The following is a 22,333-nucleotide window of genomic DNA, read 5'->3' on the forward strand; positions in this document are numbered from 1 at the left end:
GTATCCAAAATATATACAAAACCTCAGAACTCAATAACAAAAAAATAAACCATCCATTTATTTAATTGGCAAAAGATTTGAATAGACACCACGCTGAAGAAGAAATACGATGGCAAATAAGCACCTTAAAAGGTCTCAATATCGTTAATCATGAGGGAAATATAAATTAAATGAGATACCACTACACACCAATAGAATTGCTGAAACTGAAGCAAGCAAACAAAGAAAAAAATCTGATACCAAGTGTTTGCAAAGATGCAAAGCAACTGGATCTCTCATACGTTGCTTGTGAGAATGGCAGTGATGCAAAGCGGAGCAGCCACTCTTGGAAAACAGTTTGGCAGTTTCTTATGAAGTTAGACATACACTTACTGTGGAGTCCAGCACTCTCATTCCTAGATCTTTACTCAAAAGAAAAGAAAACATCCACACAAAGACCTATGCCTAAATATTTATAGCAACTTTACTCATAATCACTTGAAACTGAAAACAACGCGAATGTCCTCAACGAATAAATTGCTGCACATCTATACAGTGGAGTCCTACTCTGCAATAAAAAGGATGAAATTTCTGATACTCGAGGCAACACGGATGACTATCAAAAGCAGCCAGACACAAAAGGCTATATATAGACTATATGATTCCTTAAATATGACATTCTGGAAAAAGCAAAGCTATAAGGACAAGAAATAAGTCAGTGTGAGGGGTTGATGGAAAAGGGGTTAGCTACAAAGTAGCAAGAGGGAACTTTTGTGGGTGATGGAAATATTCCACATCTCAAATGGATTTGTCAAAACTCATAGAATTATATATCTAAAAAGGATGAATTTTACTGTATATAAATTCAACAAATCTTAGATCCTGATAAGCCTTACTTTAAAAAATAAACTAAATGTTCAAGAAAATCTTCTAGAATTCTAAATAATGTGGTTAACTAATAACAGATAATTCTTGCCTCTCTTCTCTATAGAAAAGAATGTCTCCGTCCTGAGCATTTGATTTCAAACAAGAAGGCTCAATTGTTTATTTTCTAGATTGCCAAATTAGATTACTAGTTAGTCCAATATCTGTTTAAAATGTATATGTGTTGGACTGTCCCTTGGTAAGATTTTCAGGAAAAACTGCCTATTCAAGATCAAGCAAGCCACTTGCTAATTGCTTTTGCCAGCAAGTGATGATGTCACTAGCTGGAATAATATCAGAGACATTCAGAAACTACAACATTACTTTTGAACTGTCAGATTTTAGAGGCACGGCTATGAAACAGAGATGCAGGAACGAAGAAAAGAAACTTTCACAAACGTACAAGATTGCCCTTTAAATTTTCTTACACCTATTATAGTATGTAATAGTTAATATTAGAGAATCTACATATTCTGAAAATTACTCTTCCAAGAATGTGACAGTACATAAAAACTGCATTATGCTAAGATACTATATCCAATCTCTTGTTTACCGACAAAAAGCTTGAGATCCTTGTTTAACACATAGAATTTAAAATATATTCTTCCCATTTTTGTTGTATCTTAGATTCTTGGCAGCTATAATCGAGGAAATTTAAGCACTGAAAAATTTGTGGAGGAAATAAAATCAATTGCAAGTGAGCCCACTGAAAAGCATTTCTTCAACGTTTCGGATGAATTGGCTCTAGTCACTATTGTCGAAGCTCTGGGAGAAAGAATATTTGCCCTGGAAGGTATGACTTTTTCTCATAATTCTGCATGTTCACTTTACAATTCAAACTCAATGCAATGGGTTTGGGTATTTCTTCCTACTACATAGCTAATGCATTTTTACTATGTACAGTAGCCAGCATGGAACAATGTCCTTTTATATAAATCTATCATTGAGATAGGTGGCTATTTCACACAGCACTGTGTCTGCTGGACACTGTTTTTGTAAGGACATGGCAGTGCTGATGTGAGAGCTGATGAAGACAATGGTCAATGTAGGCGTTCAGAAACAAAAATGTCTCCATGTATTTTATTTCTTTTCCTTCACACAGGTTTAGAAAATGGAGACATTAATTAGCTCAAGTTTTGTGTTTTTTCTTTTTTTCATTTATTTCATTTTGAGCTTCTATCAGGCTGTTCTAATGCAATAACTTCTTTGTTTATTTTCTCCTATATTACTCCTTGCCCATTTTAAAGGTCTTCATGAAACTCTGCCTCAAGTCCCATGGCAGCGAAAACATCAGTTCGCTGTATTTATCTAAATCGTACCACTTCTTTTAGATTTTTTTCTTTAATTTTTCAATGGCAACTGGCTTTGGGGGATAACGAGTAGTGCACTCCCTCTGCCTTAGGTAGATGTCAATAACAAATTACTTAGGAACTAGATCTTTCCTTACAAAAGAGAAGTCTTCGGAATTGTTATGCCAGGCAAATTGAAAAAGGCCCTTCACGTCTTCTGATAATCTGGAGACTCAGAGAACAAGCCTTTTTTCTCAACCTAGGATGAGACACCACCAGAGTTCTACTATTATGCTCCATCCAAATTCAAATGACTCTGTCTTCATGAGGACACACTGAAGGACTGTGGTTTCTGCATCTTAAACATAGAAATTTAAAGGTACTTGCTTAGTCTCCTTGAAATGACCTAATCATGGGAAACAGAACAACAAAATGGGAAGGTGACATAACCAAAAAAAGGTAAACCATTTTGATTAAGCATCAAGAGACAAGGAAAAGGAAGAAAAGTGACTAATAGAGAATATTAAAATGCATAGAAAGAAAAAACATGATTTAGAGCAATGCATTTCAAACTTTTTTAACAGCGACCCATGATGATAAATACACTTTGCTTTGTGTTCCAGTGTACACACATCTATGCATATAAAATAAAACAGAAGTTCACAAAAGAATCCTTGTTATATGCCATGCACTATGATATTGTCTCATCTCTTCCATTCTACTCTCTTCTTTTTCAATTAAAAAAAATTGCTGGTTATGACTCGCCCTGTTGATTTCATGACTGGATCACAACCAGAAAGAAGAAAGTTTGATTAAGAGATGATGGAAACCTACAGACCCTTGAGACTGAATTTCTCTAGTTCTCTCTTGCCCTGGCTCCTTTCCCCTTGTGCCTTTAGAAACAGAACACTAGAATTATTTATCAGTCCAAAGTCACAGCTGCTTCTGAAGAACTTGGCTGTCTTACTGTTAAGTGGCTTTCGTCTCACAACAGCTATCCCAGTGTCATTTACTAGTAGGCCAGATAGTGAGCTTAGCTCTCCTTAAGGAAACATATTAGGTTTTCCAAGTCATCGTGCTCTCTTAATTTTTTAATAAACATGGGCCAAGATATGATAGGAACAATCTGTAAAGATCATTTTAAAGAAAAAGTACGGAGCTACATTAGGTAGTTAAATACAATACAGGCTCATTTCTAAATCTCATCTTAAGTAAATATAACCTAAGACTTGTAGAAATGAAGCCTAGTTCAGCTGCTGGATGGGGGAGGGTTCAACTTGCCTTAAATGAGGTTTTCGGATTGTTTCTAACCTAAACACACCATGAGTTAAACTTTGCACATTGGAGTGCCCAATGATGCCAAGAAGTTTCAATATTTAAAAATAAAATTATTTTGAAAGGAACTCCCCAAATTAAAAAATGTCTCTCACATCTTTGCTACTGTGCTTTCAGGGATAACCAAAAGCGAGTGTTTTGACTCGCCTATTCCTGATTTTTTTTTTTCATAATGAGATCATAAAGGGTTCCATTTCCTTATTACTTGGGAAATCTCCATTTCCTATCACCATTTACCATGAGACAGTAAATAGCAGAATTATGAAATTCCTGCTTGCCAAGGACAGTGCTTCCTAGTGAGGTAAACGTGCTAGCAACTTGCCCAATAAAATCGGGAAATGTTCTAGCATCTCCCTTTCCTACCAAACGTTGGGAAAAATGTGGAAATTCCTAACCAGAGGCTGTACAGTGGTTAGAGTAGTTATCTCAACACCTACGAACAGTCCAGGGAGGAGAGCTGATAGCAAGAAGTTCAAGAATGAACAATGTACCACGATGCCCATTCAGCAGACAAGTGTCAGAGCTTCCTTCTTCCTGTTCTCAGCTATGAACGGAACAGCAGCACAGGAAGGTGCTGGAAATATGAAGGTATTTGCTGCTGCATGCTTATAACTGATCTTGCAAAGATAAATGAGAAAGCACCTTACAGTATTGTGGACTTAAAAATAAAGGTTTAAATTAAGTTAAAGTGCATCTCAGTCATTTAAATCAGAGAGCAATTTGTGAAATTAAATTGATATGTTTGAATCATTGATTGGTTTTCCCATTTAATTAGTTCTATAAAAAGTAATTAATTGCTGATATATTTGTTAACAACTTTATGCTAGTAAATAACTAGCAAATAAACTTGATTCCACAAATTTGAGTATTCTCATGCCTCAATGAAAAGGCAGATTGACATTCTTAAAATTACACTCTATTTTTAACTTCTCTGCAAGGCCAAATAAATCAGTAATTCCCTGCTGAAAGCAAATAAATCAACATTCCCCCAATCCCCTCAGGAGACTGTGGCTTTGGGTTGGTGAATATTTTGAGAGTAGCACATTTCTGTAGAGTGCTCTGGATTATCTCTGCATTTTAATAAAGAGCTTCAAAATGGGCACAGAATCTTTAAAAAAAAAAAATGTGATTGAATGGTATGTGGCCCAGAGCCCTGTCAAAAAGTCCCCTCTTGATCTGTGATACCCACCGCCAGAAATGAGAGCAAATACAGACCCAGAATCCCTACATCCTTTATCAAACAATGGAATTCTGAGAGGATCTTTAGCCAGAAATACAGGCGGGGCTGGTAGAATAGAGAAACCTCTTTAAAATGTTAATGAACTTTTCTCAGCCCGGTAAAGTGTCAGGTCTCAAAATTCCCAGGGTGGGAGGATGAGACAGAGGTTTCCTACTGCAGGACTTTCGACTTTAACTACATGCATGGAGAACACCATTGGATCTGTAAGCACGCTAGAGTATAAGAAACCACAGCATGGATGGAGATTTTTCAACAACTCCAGCAAAGGTGTGAAAGCCAATGGGCAAGAATGCGAGACACAGCCCTTCTAACTCTCTGTGCTCTACCCAGATTGACAAAATTTTGGATTGACAAAAATGTGACTGAAAATGCCTTAAAGATATTGAAGTTCTGGGTGGTAAAGACCACAGGCTGTGCTAGGTCTCTGTCTTCTGCAAATCAGCAGTGTGCTAAAAGGCATTTATTTTCCTATGTTACAGCTACAGCTGACCAGTCAGCAGCTTCATTTGAAATGGAAATGTCTCAGACCGGCTTCAGTGCTCATTATTCACGGGTATGTTGACCACCTGTGAATGAAATACACTTTTTTTTTCATTTCAAGAAAATAAAAGATATTTCAAGGCTATGAAATATCTTTTTTCTGAGGTTTTTCTCTCCTAAAACCAATACTTTGGCATCAGCATTACAAGTGCAACTTGCAGTTCATGGCTTGAACAGTTATTCAGATTGTGATGACATTTCTAATCCAAATAAGAAAATGGCATTTCACAAGCTTCGTACTAGAAAAACATATTCTCTCACACGGCTCACTGCATTGTACTAATAATTGAAATCAGTTTGAGGTCTGTCTTATTTGGTTATACATCTGGATAAATGAAATACTTAATTTAAAACATTTGCTAATGATATGGAAGGTATCATTTTCTCAGTGTCAAGGTATTCGAAGCTTTTACTAGAATTCCAAGTTGAAGACCCAGGATTCTTGGCATCCAGAATAAAGCAGAAAGGCAAGATTAGAAAATATATAATTTGTAGTTGATAGAAGAAAAGGCATCATGACCCATGCAATGGAATATTGACATTTCAATGTGCAACTATACTGTATAACCTAGGGCAAGTTACTTATTCTGCCTCAGTTTCCTCTTCCATAAAATAGAGATGGTAATAATGGCATCTAGCTCATTATATGAGCATTATATGAGTTAATATATGTAAAGCACCTATCACATTGCTAATACTATGTATGTGTTTGCTCTTGCTATTTTTATTAAATATCATTGTTTTCTCTATTTGAATATAAGGACTGGGTCATGCTTGGAGCAGTAGGAGCCTATGATTGGAATGGAACAGTCGTCATGCAGAAGGCTAATCAAATCATAATCCCCCAAAACACGACCTTTAACGTTAAGTCTACCAAAAAGAATGAACCGCTTGCTTCTTATTTAGGTAAAGTTTGATTTGAATGTAACTAATAGGAATTTATTGGTTTTTATTTTTTTTTTTATTTTTAGCATTTTTTGCTTATATTTATACAGGCTAACTTCCAACTAGGTAGAGAGATCACTTCCAAAAGTCAGCTATTTTACAGGATTCATGAAAGTTTCCAGGCCTCTGAGCATCCTTAGTCAAAATAACAGAATATGGAAGTCATTCTTTCACAGAAGGAACATCTAGTGCAAGAAATAATTTAGGCTGATATGTGTACTTTTGGGGGTCTCCCTGTGTCTGGTATTCTCTTTAACTTCAAGACGAGCTTTGGACCTGGTGAGCAGGAAATGAGAGTAGAAAAAGAAACCTTGACAGCCTATATCCCAAAAATCAGACTACCTTATTCTCTTATTTTCTTTTATTCTATTTTATTGTGAGAACTCTTACATAAGATTTACCCTCTTAACTAATTTTTAAGTATGTATTATTGTTGACTATCCATAATCTCTTAAACATCATCTATCATTATTTTTTATGGGTCCTAATTTTAGGGGGAAATTAATTTGTTTCGTCATGTAACTTGTCTAATAGCTCCATTCACAATAAGACAAATATTGAACTTCAACGCAGTGTTGTAACATCATCTTATTTTTCCAAAGACTTGCCTGGGATAAGGAGGGGTGTGTCTGATGTCATTTTATTCTAGGTCTGTACTGGGCGGGAAGCTGCCTAGGGGATCCAGGGGACTCTTCTATCACTAAATGATCTTGGTAAACAGTTGGAAGGTCCTAGGATGGAAAGGAGTCTCAAGGTCTGGTTTCTCAGCTCTTTACTCACTCATCAAATATTTTGGAAGGACCACTTTTGCTCCAAGCATTGTTCTTGGTGCTGGGGATATAGTGGTAAGGAAAACAAATATCTCGCAGTGTTCACATTTTAGCATGTTGGCATTCCTCTCTGGAATCTTTCTGTCATGGAGGCAAATCTTTTTCTCTCTCTATCCTAGTTTTTTTTTCTATTTTAGGAGGAAGGTTTGGGGTATTTACTGGTAGGTCCATACACCTTTATATTTGAGGACACATATTAAAGCTGTAGAGGCGACAGAACTTAAGAATAAAAAGTCTAACGGTTTTAAAGAAATAAAAATGTAATGGTAAGCAGCAGATAGAATGTGAGTGCTAAAACCCATTCAACACATGTTGGATTGCATTAATGAAAGTCTAGTCTATTTCTCATTAAAGTCCTATTAGATTCTGCCCTGATCAGAGAACAGCTAGAATATTCATCCCATTGGTCTAAGCATCACGCATTACAAAAGAAAATGCCAAACTAAGACATGCCAGTAAAAGATTATCTAAAGGATACAAATCTGGAAACAATACCCTTCTACCTGTCCTTGTCCTCAAAAAACCTGAAGAAATTGATGGTTAGAAAACGAAGTTACACTGAAGGTCTTTTAAGTATTTAGAGAATTGTGATGTAAAATAAAGGGGTTGGGCTTAAAATTCATAGCAGGTTTTAGCATTAAAAGAGATCTTAGCGTATAGCAAACATCTAATTTTCAAAATTAAAAAATCGAAGAATAGAAAAATTATGTCACAGCTACCTATGACAATCTGAAGCTACAATCTAGGTATCTTGATTCTTATTCAAATGTTCATTTCACCATACCCAAATGCCTGACTCTGGGTTGATCAAGAAAGCATTTATAAATAATGAGTACCTACAGTGTGCCAAACATTGACTTATAAATTGAGGATAACCAGATAAATAAGGTGTATCTATCCATTAATTGATGAAGCTTATTTTTTTTTGAATGAGAGATGACAGATGATGAAACAAGCAGTCATTGTCAGTATAATATACACTGTGACATAGAATACCTAAAAAAAAACAACAAAAAGTTATATTCGATAGCTTATACAGGTTCTTCATATTCTAAGATTCTGTGAGACTGTTTTATAGGAAATACTTTGGAATCAAGAACCAGGTTAACCAAAGACTCCTTTCAATAAGAATCGTAGAACATTTATTCTCATGTATAATAGTGGCATATAAATCACTATAACTCTGTAGGAAGGTCATTTGACAATGTATACACAGAGCCATAAAAATTTTCACACCACATTGACCCAGAAATTTCACTCTGAGAATCTAACCTAAGAAAAAAATTCAGTTATTTAAGAATACCAACTGAGAAATGATTTTCATTATTTATGTATTGTTATTTATGATGTTGGGGGAAATAGCATATCCTAATGTCCAAAAATATTGAATAGTTAAGTAAATGGTAAATTCACTTAATGGAGCCTTATACACCCATATAAATAAAAATTATAAAGCTACCGATCCTATGTGATACTAAAGACTTGAAGTGATGATGTCACTGGGTGTACATTCAGAGATATTCTGAGGTCATGGGGACTTGAGTTTGTTTTCTGACTCTGCCCCTGGCTATGACTTTAGGCCTGTTACTTTATTCCTCAAAGTTTCAGTTTGTTTATTTTTAAAATGGAAATAATTACTATATATGTTATATGTAATATATATAATTTGGGTTGTTATAAATATTAAATAATACCTATAAGTTGCTTAGTATTTCACCTAACAGATAGTCAACACTCAGTAGGTGTTGTCTATTTTTTATTATTATGTAATATTATATAATAAACATTCCTCTTCCTAGTATTATGGTAGGCAGAATAATGACCCCAAAGATGTCTATGTCCTTATCCCCAGACCCGGACCTTATATGGCAAAAGGAACTTCGCAGATGTGATTAATACGATGGTTTTTTTTTTTGTTTTGAAAATCATTTTGTCAGCTTAGTCACAGGTTAGTGCATAAGACATAAAGTTTAATATATGTAAGATTTCTTTCAAAATAGGAAAGCACCCAGAAAGGGGCAGGGGAGAAAACTATTTTCTCTCAAATATTATTCTAAATTGAAATGAGGCTTTCAAAAATGTTCCTGTGTTACAAATTAAGAAGGGTTTGAACATATGAACAAACTCTGTGTGGACTGAAAGTTGTTAGACTATGGAAAATCTTATGGAGGAGGCAAAGTAAGAGGTAAATACTCTATTAAAAATCCCATACTAACCAATAATGATCAGAAAGAAGTAGGAACTGAACTGTTGAAGCTCCCTCAGGATGTAGTCACGCGCCCATCTTTCTGTAACCCAGTAACTAAGTGCCTTATGCCAATATGAGCTTAGCAAGTGGTTTTGATGGTGGGAATGCAGTCCAGATGCTGTTCCCTGCCTCCTCCACCCACAGTTTGCTGATTTCTAATCATGCCAGACACACTCAAAAGGAAAGATGTGAGGCAAATGCTTGAAATCAAGACAGATCACACCTGTTTCCCATTAGCTCACTAAATCCTCGCACTTTTCCCAAGAAGTGAATTATTAGAGCTGACAGGATTTATTCTATATAAATGCATGCACAGGGCTATGCCATCAATTCCTTTCTCTTCAGTTTTGTGCTTTTCTTTTTCAGGAAACAATATTATTAAGTTTAAATGTTTATAATTATTTTCCTTTCATTAAAATTAAGCATTGCTAGGCCTCTTTCTCTTCCGTGTTGTCCTTACATGCTCCAGCTTTAGCCAGTAACTACCTAATTGGGGGTTACAGCCAAGTTACTGTGAACATTTCAGCTAATAGTTTAAGTTATCAAGTGCAAATCATTAAAGTCGATTAGCTAAATAATTACACAACTCCAAGCCTCAAACATAATTTTCAACTTATTTTTAAAGGTTCTTTTATCAGTTTGCATTCATTGTTCCGAAAATGAGAACAAAATAGTCAGTGTGTACTAACACTCTTCCTACTTCCTTGTTAATATTTCTTAGTAGAATAGCATGAAATAAAACATCCTTTGTTTTACATAGTCTTTTCCTGTTTGTTTGTATATTAACATGACTCTAAAGCTTTATTTTTTAAACAATATACTAGCTAATAACATAAACATATAACATATTATATGTTTGAAAAAGCAGCAGATAGAATGTGAGTGCTAAAACCCATTCAACACATGTTGGATTGCATTAATGAAAGTCTAGTCTATTATTATACATGATAGAATAGTCTATCGTGTATAATAATTTTTAAAAGCTCAGAGAAAGATGAAGAAATGAGAATGTGAGAAAAATATTCATGAGGAAAATATGCCTGAGAGATTGTGTTTCTTTAGCACTTGTAAGATTAAAACATATTTTAGTACAAAAGCCTCTGTGTTTTTTAAAAAAAATTTGGAAGAAGGTGAAAGTATTACCTTATAGTAAAATACTTGGTGAATAAATTATTAATATAATCTTTTTCTCAGTAAGAAAAGTTATTCTGCAGCATTTTCAGAAAGAACCTGCTTTCTGCTCCTGTGATGGACAGCTCTGGTTATTAGAACATTTCTTCTTTCTGCAGAGTTAAAATCTGCATGTGGTAATTTTTATTTATTAACTTAGTTCTACTCTCTAGACACACAATAAATCTAATTCTTCACTTAGAAATTAATAATAATCTGCCTTAAAGATGCAATTTAAAAACTTAAGGAACATGAAAGCTGAATTAAACAGAGGAATCATTAAGCATGAAAAACTGTTCATGCTCACTTTTAATCAAACAAATGCAAATTAAAATCACAGCAAGCTACTATTATTAGGGGATGTTTAACATTAGAACGTACACAATTTAAATAAGAATAGTGATACACAGTGTTTGGAAGAGATTGATGAAACTAGTCTCTTCTTTGGTTGCTCATGGAATTAATTAGTACAAATGTTCTGGAAAGAATTTGCTAGACACAATAAGAACCATTAAAAATTTGATCCAGTAATCTATTCCATGAAATTTATCATCAAAACAATCCAAAAGAAAAAAAATTAAATGTTGAAAGATGTCTTTCCAGGCTTAAGTATAATACCAAAAAATTAAAAACCACCTAAATTCCACCATTCCATCAGGGAATAATCTTGTGGTATAAATGCAAGCCTTTATGACTTAGAGAAATCAGCTTCAAGCGTTTAAAAATGTAATTTAAAAGCCTAGGACACAATACAGCAAAGGCTTGCATTTGTTATAATTCCAACTATATAAAATTATTGATTTCAATAGCACAGACACATGTGTCCAAATGAAATAAAACTGATTTATTACAAAGTAGTAAACTCAGATTGCAAGAGTTCTTTTTTTCTTTTCCTTTTTCTGTCAATGTTATTATAATTTGTGCCTCTAAACAGTGAAAAACTGAGGTTGAGAGTAAAAACAACGGTTTTCTGGAGAAAACCGTTGTGGTATAGAATTACAGAGCACACTAAAAGCTTCTGCCAAAACAAACTTACCTGCATTTAAAAAATATATTTATTTTCAAAAAAAGAGAAGTCCACGTTAAAATATAAAAATGATTCTCCCAACTATTTAAAATGGATCTGCATTTATTCTATGCAGACTTTAAGGGGTCAGAGAGCATACCTGGCATCTCTCCTTTGTTAGGTTACACAGTAAACTCTGCCACCATTCCTGGAGATGTGCTTTACATTGCGGGCCAGCCCCGGTACAACCACACAGGCCAGGTTGTCATCTACAGAATGGAAGATGGAGACATCAGAATTCTCCAGACACTCTGCGGAGAACAGGTGAGCTTAAAAATTATCGTTTTAAATTAATCTATTTATACTCTACGTAAATTTAACTTAACTGTCTATTGTCTTAAAGTTTTAAAACGCCAGTACCTCCACGTTCAACATCTACTGAGAACAGGGCCCTGCGTTAGGTTCCTGGAGGCTTGTAAATTGTCTGTATCGTAGCCTCAGGAATATTTCAGTTTGATGGGGTGGGGCAAGATGTATAGATAATAGATGTAAATATATTTACAAACATAAATAGAGATAAGAAAAAAGATCTAAAACATTAAGAAGCATGAAAGTGACAGTGGCACAGACAGTAACTTTAGAAGATGGAAAGATTGTTTTAAGCTAGGATTAGTGTGGAAAATCTTGAGAGAAAATTTGAACTAGTCTAGAAGGAAAGTCAGAATGTAGATAGGTAGAAAGAGGAGTGAAAGAGCCAGGTACAAAGATGGTGCGAGGGTTTGAATGACAGGCTAACGAATCAAGATTTTCTCCTGACGCTAACTGGAAATTATTTGTAACATGTAAAATTGAAAAATCTCATTAGATAAGATTGACTATTAAAAGTCATTTAAGAAATTATACATGTAACACAAAAATATAAGTATAGATAAATAGTTTTAAAACTGAAAGAAACATCTATGGTTTTGTTGATTATTATTGAATTGTAATAATTTGGTTAATTTATTTATTTTTTTTAGTTTTCTGTATTTATTTTCCAAGTGTTCTATTATAAGAATTTGTTAATTTTCTTCTGCCATCCTCATGAGATGAGGGGATTCTCAAACTTCACTAAATATTCCAACTTGCTAGCCCACACACACACAAACTACTCCTAAGGACCAGGCAGCAGCAGCCTTCGGCCCCTGCAGGAGACCTTGCAGCAGCCCAGCACGACAGTGCAGCTTAGGTGCAAGGGGACAGACAGGTCAGGCAGGGCAGGAGCTGCCGTGGCTTTAAAGCCCCACAGGAGCCAATATCTTTTATAATACCGCAGACGTAGCTTCCAGGGACATTTGAGGAGAGTATCACGAATGATTTAAACTATGAATGCTTCGAGGTTCAAGCCTGGAATCTGGGAGAAAGATAGCACCATGATTAAAATGTCAGCGACCCATGTAGTTTAGATCTTTTTGAAATTATTATTTGGTTTTAGTCATGTTTCCTATAACAGTGAGCACAAATTTAAATGGTTGCAGGTGCCAGATAGGTAAAGTAAATGAATAAGCTGCTGGACAGAAGATAATAGGAAGTGTGGGGCCTTGGCAGCTCATGTGCCATGTAAAGGTTGCAGCACCCATGTGGGAATGCAGGACCAAAGTTGACAGATCTTATATTTTATTTCTATTTGTAACTAATTAAACTTAAAAAAAAAAAAAAACTTTTAAATCCTTCACAAGCCTGTGAGAAAAGGACATTCAAATGTCAATGCCTCATAGTTGTCTAAATGTCTAGCGATGTCTAGAAATGTAGAACTGGATCCTTGAGAAAGAGGATGGAATGAAATGTTCAATTTGTGGTAATGGAAATGTTTGGGAAGGATTGCTCATCTAGGGTAAGGAGAATGGGGGGAAAAATGCAAGTCTGAGCTCAGGAGAAGCCAAAATCTAGAGAGTGGGAGGAGAGAAGGGAGCCAGCAAAGATGAAATGAAAGGCTGGTCTATGAAGGAGTGGCAGAATCAGGAAAGCAAAAATAAAATCGTGGAAGCTAAGACAGGAAGTGTCAATAAGAGAATTATCAAGAACATCAATTTTAAGCACAGTCAATATTTGGGAAAGTTATTGCATTTTGATAATGAAGTATAGTGTATGTCCCTACACTTTCCTAAAATACGTTCTTATCTTTAAAAGAGATAACATATCGCTGCAAGGAGATGATCCCCTGCAATCTTTTTACATTTTTCTATCTCCTGTAGCTGCTGGGACAAAACTAAACCATTTTGTTGAGTAGACAATCTTCTAAGACTACAAGGGGAAATATACTGCCCCTGTATTTCAGTATGATTCAGCTCCTCGTGATGTATTTTATTTCCTTTTTAAAAAAATCATTGTGGTATTACTGATCTCTTCTGATTTATAGAGAGAAAAGAGATTAGGGTAAAATCTAAAGGAAATAATTTCTCTTACTCTCAAGCTACAGAATCTATAACCACTACTCATCCTCCAGGATGGGCATGGCTAATAGCCATTGAGCCTCTTGCAAGAGCCAATCAGAGTTCTCAAGTAGCATCAGTTTCTATAGTTCATTTCCTTTGCCATCTGAATCTCACTTGGTAGAAGTAAAAGAAATGCAGGCTTTTAGCTTCCTTGAGAAATTGTGATGTTCATCAGACTGTTTTGTTCTGTTTCGTGTTCTAGATCGGTTCCTACTTTGGTGGTGTTTTAACAACAGTTGACATTGATAAAGATTCTAATACTGACATTCTTCTGGTTGGGGCTCCCATGTACATGGGGACAGAGAAGGAGGAGCAAGGCAGAGTGTATGTGTACACTCTGAATCAGGTAATGGGAACTGTGAGTTTGGTGGAAATCCAAGAAGACCTCTCCTTTCCTTTCAGTTTTGAACATATAATGTAGTTCTAATTTTTCACTCACTTTGGAAAAAGAAACAAAGGATCTTTCAGGGCCCATTTACCCCCACTGACCTCTCAGTCTCTAAATGAACATTTAAAATTCTAATAAAGTAGTTCAAACCATTAGATATTTTTTTGCTCAGAAGTGTGAAGTGTTTTTTAACGGAATATATAGGATAAAGATAAATCTCACTAAACTGCTAAAGAAACTCACAGGGAAGTCGTTCATGAACTCCGGCTTCGAGGATAGGTAGTATTAGCAGGGTGGGTGGTAAGCTGGGGGCGGCGGGGGGGGGGAGGTGAAGAGATTGGAAAAGTAGGGAATTCTAAGGCAATGACACCAGACATTTTCAGTAAACTACTATGGCCTTTGGAATATTTTACTAGGCTGGAATGAGATTTTGTTTTTCACTCCTGACTTTAGACATCATTTGTTAAGTGAAATAATTCTTGATTTCTTCATTAGAAGACTTTTTTGCTGTTTACACCAAAGTCAGTATTCATCTATTCAGTTTTTAAAATTTTTAGAGTCTCTCTATATTAATTATTTTATTTCTCTCTCCTTTTTTTGGATGGGGGGTCCTGTCAACATTTTTTGGTCCCATTCTGTTTTACCCAAAAAAGTGTGTTCCTGTCCATTGTTGCTAATACTTTCTGGCCTTTGCTGAGTTTTTGGCTTTTTTTGGCTTTTTTTACTCTTGATAGTTTTGGGAAGAGTTTACATTTGAACAGAGTAAATTTTCTCTATAAGAGAAAAGATATAGAGGCTTTTCAAAGAAGCACAATATTGAGTGATGATAGGATAGTGACACAAACTGGGGATTCAAAAATTCAGTTCTTCAGCTTTAAAAGATGCTGAGAGTTAAACATTCGATTGCATTAAAAAAGAGAATCCATCAAAATCCTCAATATGTCTTTTTTCTCACACTTTTACTTTCTGTTCTTTAAAATTTCTAACTTTGCTCTCAGATAAGCACAGTTTAAGAAATTTTACAGACTTTACCGTTGATGTACAAATGGTTTTTAATAGAGCCGATTCAGTAGGCACTTAAAAATCCTGCTCTGCCATAGTAATGATAAAAATCCATAAGTATCCTGTTTATCTTTCTTCCAGACAAGGTTTGAATATCAAATGAGCCTGGAACCCATTAAGCAGACTTGCTGTTCATCTCTGAAGCACAATTCATGCACAAAAGAAAACAAAAATGAGCCGTGCGGGGCTCGTTTTGGAACAGCTATTGCTGCCGTAAAAGACCTCAATCTTGACGGATTTAATGACATCGTGATAGGGGCTCCCCTGGAAGATGATCACGGGGGAGCCGTGTACATTTATCATGGAAGTGGCAAGACTATAAGAAAAGAGTATGCACAAGTAAGAAGTTAAACCTACAGATTCTCACCCTTGAGCGATAAGTGGGTTCGCTGTGTCACCTGTCTTGCTTCCTGAGTTATTTAATTTTCTTCTAACTCTATTGGGAAATTAGATTTCTAATTCTCTTCTTCTAAATTATCTTTATAGAAGAATTGCTTCATATTTTACCCTTTTATCTAGTTTTGTTTTCCTGTTATTTGCAATGTCTCCATAATTTGATCTTCTGAAATAGTAAAAAAAAAAAAGCACTTTTTTTTAAATTATTTATTTTTTATGGTGACATTGGTTAATGAAGTCCAATAAGTTTCAGCTTTTTATCAATGCTATTTATCATCTGCGATTTGTCTGATCCTAAACAGAGAGTACCACTTTCTGAATAAGAGAACAATAATACATGATTTTGCCAATAGAGGAGGTGAGATTATTGTTTTTATATTCAGTATCCATGTTGTTATAATAAAACTGCATTACATTTATATTTATGAATTAAATTGATATATTTTCATCAAATAAATCTGAGTTTCCAAAGGCTTATCATTTCTCACAAGTAATCGCTTTTGAAAATAACCTGAATAATTAAGCTTAACTTGCAAAAGATTTCTGTTGTTCCTGTTTTAAGTTCATTGTCAGTTAATGGCTCTAATCCACAAAAGTAATTTTTTTCCTACATGAGAAAAATACAAATTTATAGAAGTGTTTAATGTATTATAAAAATTAGATAACTTAAAGGATTTCTTCTAATTTAATTGTTTTTAAGTAACCATACTTAGGCATTAGACAACTACTTACAAGTAAAATAAAATTTACTGCTTTCTAACTTACATAACAAGAAAAGAAAATCAAAACATTAATCATTTTACATTTGATTGTTCTCTTTGGTACTGTAGTCAATAGAATTCTTGAAATTTATGTATTGGGAAGTTCTGCTTAACTTTTCACAGAGATATAATGACATTAACAGCGAAACAACAAAATAAAGGGTCTATTTCAGTAACAACACTCCTATCCAATTAATAAGTGATTTGTTTAGTGTTAAACATCTTCATAATATTATTTACTTTACTGGAAACAAGCAATATTAATCATTAGGTTGTGACAGAATTAAGAACTACTAGACAGAATTATTTTCTTGGGTTCTACCTATTATTCCTTCAGTATTATCCTGCAAACTTAATGGAGTGTCATTTGCAGTAAAAAAAGAAGGATTTTTAAATCCTTAATAAACAAAATAAAGTTGTCATAAAAATTTATTTTGTAAAATGGTGGTAAATCAAGACACAACTTTAAACAAAAACAAGAGAGATTATTAGAGTTGAGTTTTTTTAATTATCCGCAAAATGCTTTCCCAGGGATTGATGAGGATGTGCTCACTCATTTCCATGGTAACCAGAGGTGCTACTTGTATATGGGACGATACAGAATAATATTGAATCAACTCCTTTAGAACCAATGAGGCAGACATCTCTTAATTTCTTTTCGGAAAAAATAAGGAAATACTTCCCAGTGAGCCACAAGCATTTAAGCACAAAAAAAAGTTTCCTTTTTTTTTTTTTTTGCCTTATTCGGCTTCTTAATTTACAACTTTTAAGCAGGAAATAGAAGGATAAGAAGACCCCAAGTGCAGGAGGTGTCTGTCTGTCCTGCCTCCTTGCCATCAAGTTCTATTAAATTATTATCAGCTTGAACCAAAGCTAAGTCAGGAAGTGCAGATGTCAAACATGTATGGGGATGTGCATAGATCAATCTTCAAGAACTCCATATGCATTTGTGCCCTCTCAAAATAGATGTGAGTGGAAGTGAGTCTATTGTGACCTTGACTTGCAGGACAATTTTTGGCAGACAGTAAAAAAGGTCAAATATTGAAAAATGTATTTGAAGGAATATGTTATTTATACCCAGCCCCAGGTTCAGTGAACCAAACTGACCCCACTCCCCCACTTTCTTGTATGATGTGTTTTCAAGGTTTCTAGTGCCTTCAAGTATCTCTACATAATGGGATTGAACAGGAACTAGAAATCAGAGCCAATTACTCACAATGTTTTCCTTGAGGATTAGACAAGATGACGTTATGTAATTTTTTTTTCCTTCTCTGGTGTCAGTAACCCTGAAATGATTCTGTCTGCACTATAAAAAGATGTCTTTTGAGAACATCTGAGTAATTTCTCTTGTCTCCACATGAGGGGACTCTTGGGCAGCTTTCCAAAAGTTCTTTAATTTTAATTTTTTGTTAACCAATCCAAGTTCTCAGCTTTATTTGAAACTGTTTTAGAAGAGACTCTTCTGACCTAAAAACTGTCGGTTGGAATTTTCACAGCGTATTCCATCAGGTGGAGATGGTGAGACACTGAAATTTTTTGGCCAGTCTATTCACGGAGAAATGGATTTAAACGGTGACGGTCTGACTGATGTGACTATCGGGGGCCTTGGTGGTGCTGCCCTCTTCTGGTATGTATTTTAATGACATTCAATTAATCTGATATTTCACAAATAGTTGGAGAGCTCAGTGTGATCGAGGCTCATATCATACCAAATATTTATTTTCTTTTGTGCTTCATTATTCAGATAAAAATGATACAGCTTGATTAGCTGAAGAAGTTTATAAGTATTAAAAAATAAATTATACTAAAGGAACAAGTAGAGTCAACCTTTAATTTGCTCAGCCTTTAGAATGCCTACATCCCCAAATTAGTTTCAATTAATTGCAAAATCCTATTCAATGGTCAGATACATACACTAATTCAATTTTGTTTATTAATTTATTTAATAAATAATTTATTAATTAATAACATTAATAACTGGCTTTAACTAGTTAACAATTTCAAAAATATGGTAAGAACTATGTCAAGAATGGCATTAATGAGAATTTTTTGCGATAATTTTGAAAAATGTTACAAACATTATTAAGAAATAAAAAGGAAGGATTTAATAAATATAAATATATATTTATAATATATATGGATGGAAAGTCTGCATATCGATTCCATGAAATTAATCATTGATGTAATATAATTTAGGTGGAAAGAAATCTCAGTGGTCATTTTCCCAAAAATCTATCTGGAAGAGTAGTAAAGAAAATTGTGAAGGACTGCAATGAAAATAGAGACCTGAAAATAGATGACTCTGTCATAATGTAGGGTAATGCTTCAGAACTAACGATCAAATAAAAATTACACACTGAATCATACACGGATAGTACCCATTGTTTTAAAAATGTTTTAACTATATATATAACTATATATACAGTATACTATACAGCAGAGAGAAAAGGAAACTGAAAGGCAATGCCTAGGAAAGGAGAAAGCTGGCCAGCCAGTGGCTGTGACTTTGGGGAGGGCTCACGGGAACAAGGACTCCAAACCAGAAGTCACCGACATCAGGAACAAAGAGTACATACATTTAGTTTTTGTTTGAACTGTTAATCCTGAATTAATTAACATATATGCCTCGTGGATAGATGGGAGATACCCAGGGAGAAATGAGTATCTCCCCGAGGTGGCTTAGAATTCAGGCTTAAATACCATCTTATTAGCGAAAAGGGAGGAGGCATATAGGCCTCTTAGGGAGAGTAAAGATTTTTAGGAAAGATGAATGGCTCTTAGAAGAATAGATGGGAGGCACGATAGTTTGTGACAAGGATTGTCTAGATGTGTTGTGAACTTCTAGTCCCCTCTCCTGTCAATTTTCCATGGTCGATGAAACTCTGAGAGAGGGGATTTATGACAATTGAGGGTTTTTTTGGAGGATCTGTCTTTAGGCAGATAAAGGTGTTCAGAGAAAGCTTGTTTCTGCATTTGCTGATTTTCAAGTGCCTACAGCTCAAGATAATCAGTATACCAAAGTAGCATATTTTGGGGTGGCATGTCCTGAACTCCTACAGTCGTATTTTGGGGTGTCATATTCTGCTGCGCTTTAGAAACAAAAACCTAAAATGGTTCCAAAGCAACCTGAGTGTCCTTCCGACATCAGATACAATCTCTTCTGTATCAAAGTTTCACTAGAGAAATGGAGTCCTGAGAGCCCATAATATACACAAAGAATCATCCCCTTCAATGGGCTCACTTTGAACCCCCAAAACAGTGGCATTCATTAAATGCAAAAATGTGTGAGTAATTACTGCTATTTATATGTTTGTAGGTCCCGAGATGTGGCTGTAGTTAAAGTGACCATGAATTTTGAACCTAATAAAGTAAATATTCAAAAGAAAAACTGTCGCATGGAGGGAAAGGAAACAGTTTGTATCAATGCTACAGTGTGTTTTGATGTGAAATTAAAGTCTAAAGAAGACACGTTTTACGAAGCCGGTAAGGGTAATACATAGAACAAGTGCTTTGGGGCAGAAGGACAATATAGTTGCTCCAGCATGATCAAATTCAGGGAGATGTTGTATTTCCCCCAATGATAGGGATCTGGACATCACATTTGTCCCATGAACATATTGAACCTTGAAAAATATTCTACTGCTGAAGGAATAGGTTATGGAACCCAGAAAATTCTGGAACAGAAACTATATGTGATGGCTTCAACATTCCAGACTTTCCCTCTAACTCTCCACTTAACTGTAAACAATCAGATGCTTAAAAAATAAATGAGAAAGAGAAAGAGAGAGGGATTGAGACCAATTCAGAGATAGTGTTTTGAAATCGGGCTTCTAATGAGCCTAGTTGTCCTTCCTATGGAAAACCACAAAGAACCCTCCCTTCCTTCTTCTGCCCTCTCTTTGGTAGGACTGGAATTGCAAAGGATGTGAATGTTGGGTCACTCTCACTTTCCCAAGATTCCTTTGCTTCACTCAGAAGGTGACCCTCATTTTTGAGAGTCAGACATCACAGGCATGTCACAGCAGCCCGGGTATCCCCGCTCCTCCCCACACTCTACACTTTCTAAGTCTTGTTTCATGATGTCCAAATATGTTGGAGTCAAAACTGTGAAGGCCATTGGATGCAGAAGAGTAATTTACTCTGCAAACCAAATATAAGTAGAATGAGAAAAAACATTAATCTTTAGAATTGATTTTTCTTAAAAATAAACAAATAAAAATAAATTGACATGAGAAAAAAATTGATTTTTCTTAGTTTTCCCTGTGTGCGTATTTATGCTCTGCAATATTCTTCTGACTAGAAACAAGGCATAGCAATGTGAAAAATGATTTATATTTTCATAATAACATTATGTCAGTCTTATTTAGTTTCTATATACTAACTAAATGGTCAAATGAGGATTGTTGCCATCATAGAAAATTATAAAGTTTGACTAGATTTTCTCATTGTGGTATGCTTATTTTATTAGACTTTTTTTTATTAAGCTTATTTTATTATGTTTTAAACAGTCTAAAATGGCATTTTTTATAAAACAGGTAAAATTTCATTAATGTATATTTTGGTCTTTATTAAAATATAGCATAATCAATATTCTAAGCAAGGCTCCAACACTTTTAGACTAAAAAATGTTTTAAGTAAAAATCCAGTAAACACAGCCATAGTGAGGAAATTAGGTGATTTGTAGGTATGTGTGTGTGTGTGCACGCATACATACATATATATTACAGAATAAGTATAATTAAACATTAAAAGCATAATGAACTCAGAAAGCAGTTCTGTAGAGTTCCTCAAGGTTATTTTTAGGACTACAAATACCACTGTAGTACAATAGTGTGGATGTGCTGAATACTAGAAACTTTTTTTTAATTGACTGATTACCCAAGAGATTCTTCTATAGTGCTAATTTAAAGAGCTGGATCATATGAAAATCACCCCCAAAAAACATTTCTTCAATTATTCTTTTTTTATTTTTTATAGATATGCAGTACCGTGTCACACTAGATTCACTAAGACAAATATCACGAAGTTTTTTCTCTGGAACTCAAGAGAGAAAGATTCAAAGAAACATCACAGTTCGAGAATCAGAATGCACTAAGCATTTCTTCTACATGTTGGCAAGTAAATCATATATCATAGCTACCTTATTCCAAATCAAGAATAAAGTATAGATGTCTCATTTCAAGTCAATCAAATCTAATTGTTTTATTTCAAAGTGCACACTATGAAGTAAACTTTGTTCACTTTTATCAGAAAAATCACAGGTCTGATCTTTTAATTTTCAAATACATTTTATAAAACTCATCTTCTCTGTGCATGTTATCAGACATCCATTTATTATAGAATAATAAAAGGCACAGTGCACTAGTCAATAAAAGACTTGTCTCTTTATTCATTTATTCTTAAAAACATTTAACTTCTCTCTGCCTTAAAAACATTTAACTTCTCTCTGCCTTGTATGACAAATGTGGATGATAAGTGATTAAATGCACTGAGAGGGAACTGTTGGGCCATAGGCTTTCTGAAGTCTCTTCTTGTCCTGAGCTATGTATTTCATTCTTTGACTTCAAACCGAAGAGGGAAATATCTGGTATTTTCTGTCTTTTGTAGGTTTTGTGCTACCTAACTTTCTATTTTAGTGGGTGAGGGAGCCTTGGAAAGCAAATTGTTTATCTCTAGAAATGTCTAGTAAGCCAGTTCGAACCATTTTAAGTGTATTTTATTGAGTCACTGTGCATGCAGGGGACAT

The 22,333-nt window shown here is 34.7% G+C and overlaps 1 protein-coding gene across 1 annotated transcript in view; it reads left to right on the forward strand.

The window, feature by feature from the left end:
- Positions 1-22,333, forward strand: part of ITGA1 (integrin subunit alpha 1) — a 153,926-nt gene that overhangs the window by 96,693 nt on the left and 34,900 nt on the right. Inside the window, exons 9-17 of the mRNA XM_023525132.1 lie at positions 1,531-1,696; positions 5,247-5,320; positions 6,069-6,213; positions 11,688-11,830; positions 14,183-14,326; positions 15,512-15,769; positions 18,084-18,214; positions 19,904-20,070; positions 21,565-21,705. Of these exons, the coding sequence (XP_023380900.1) occupies positions 1,531-1,696; positions 5,247-5,320; positions 6,069-6,213; positions 11,688-11,830; positions 14,183-14,326; positions 15,512-15,769; positions 18,084-18,214; positions 19,904-20,070; positions 21,565-21,705 (1,369 nt within the window). The remainder of the gene's footprint in view (positions 1-1,530; positions 1,697-5,246; positions 5,321-6,068; positions 6,214-11,687; positions 11,831-14,182; positions 14,327-15,511; positions 15,770-18,083; positions 18,215-19,903; positions 20,071-21,564; positions 21,706-22,333) is intronic.

This window comes from Pteropus vampyrus, unplaced genomic scaffold (genome assembly GCF_000151845.1).
Source record: "Pteropus vampyrus isolate Shadow unplaced genomic scaffold, Pvam_2.0 Scaffold531, whole genome shotgun sequence".
Lineage (NCBI taxonomy): Eukaryota > Metazoa > Chordata > Mammalia > Chiroptera > Pteropodidae > Pteropus > Pteropus vampyrus.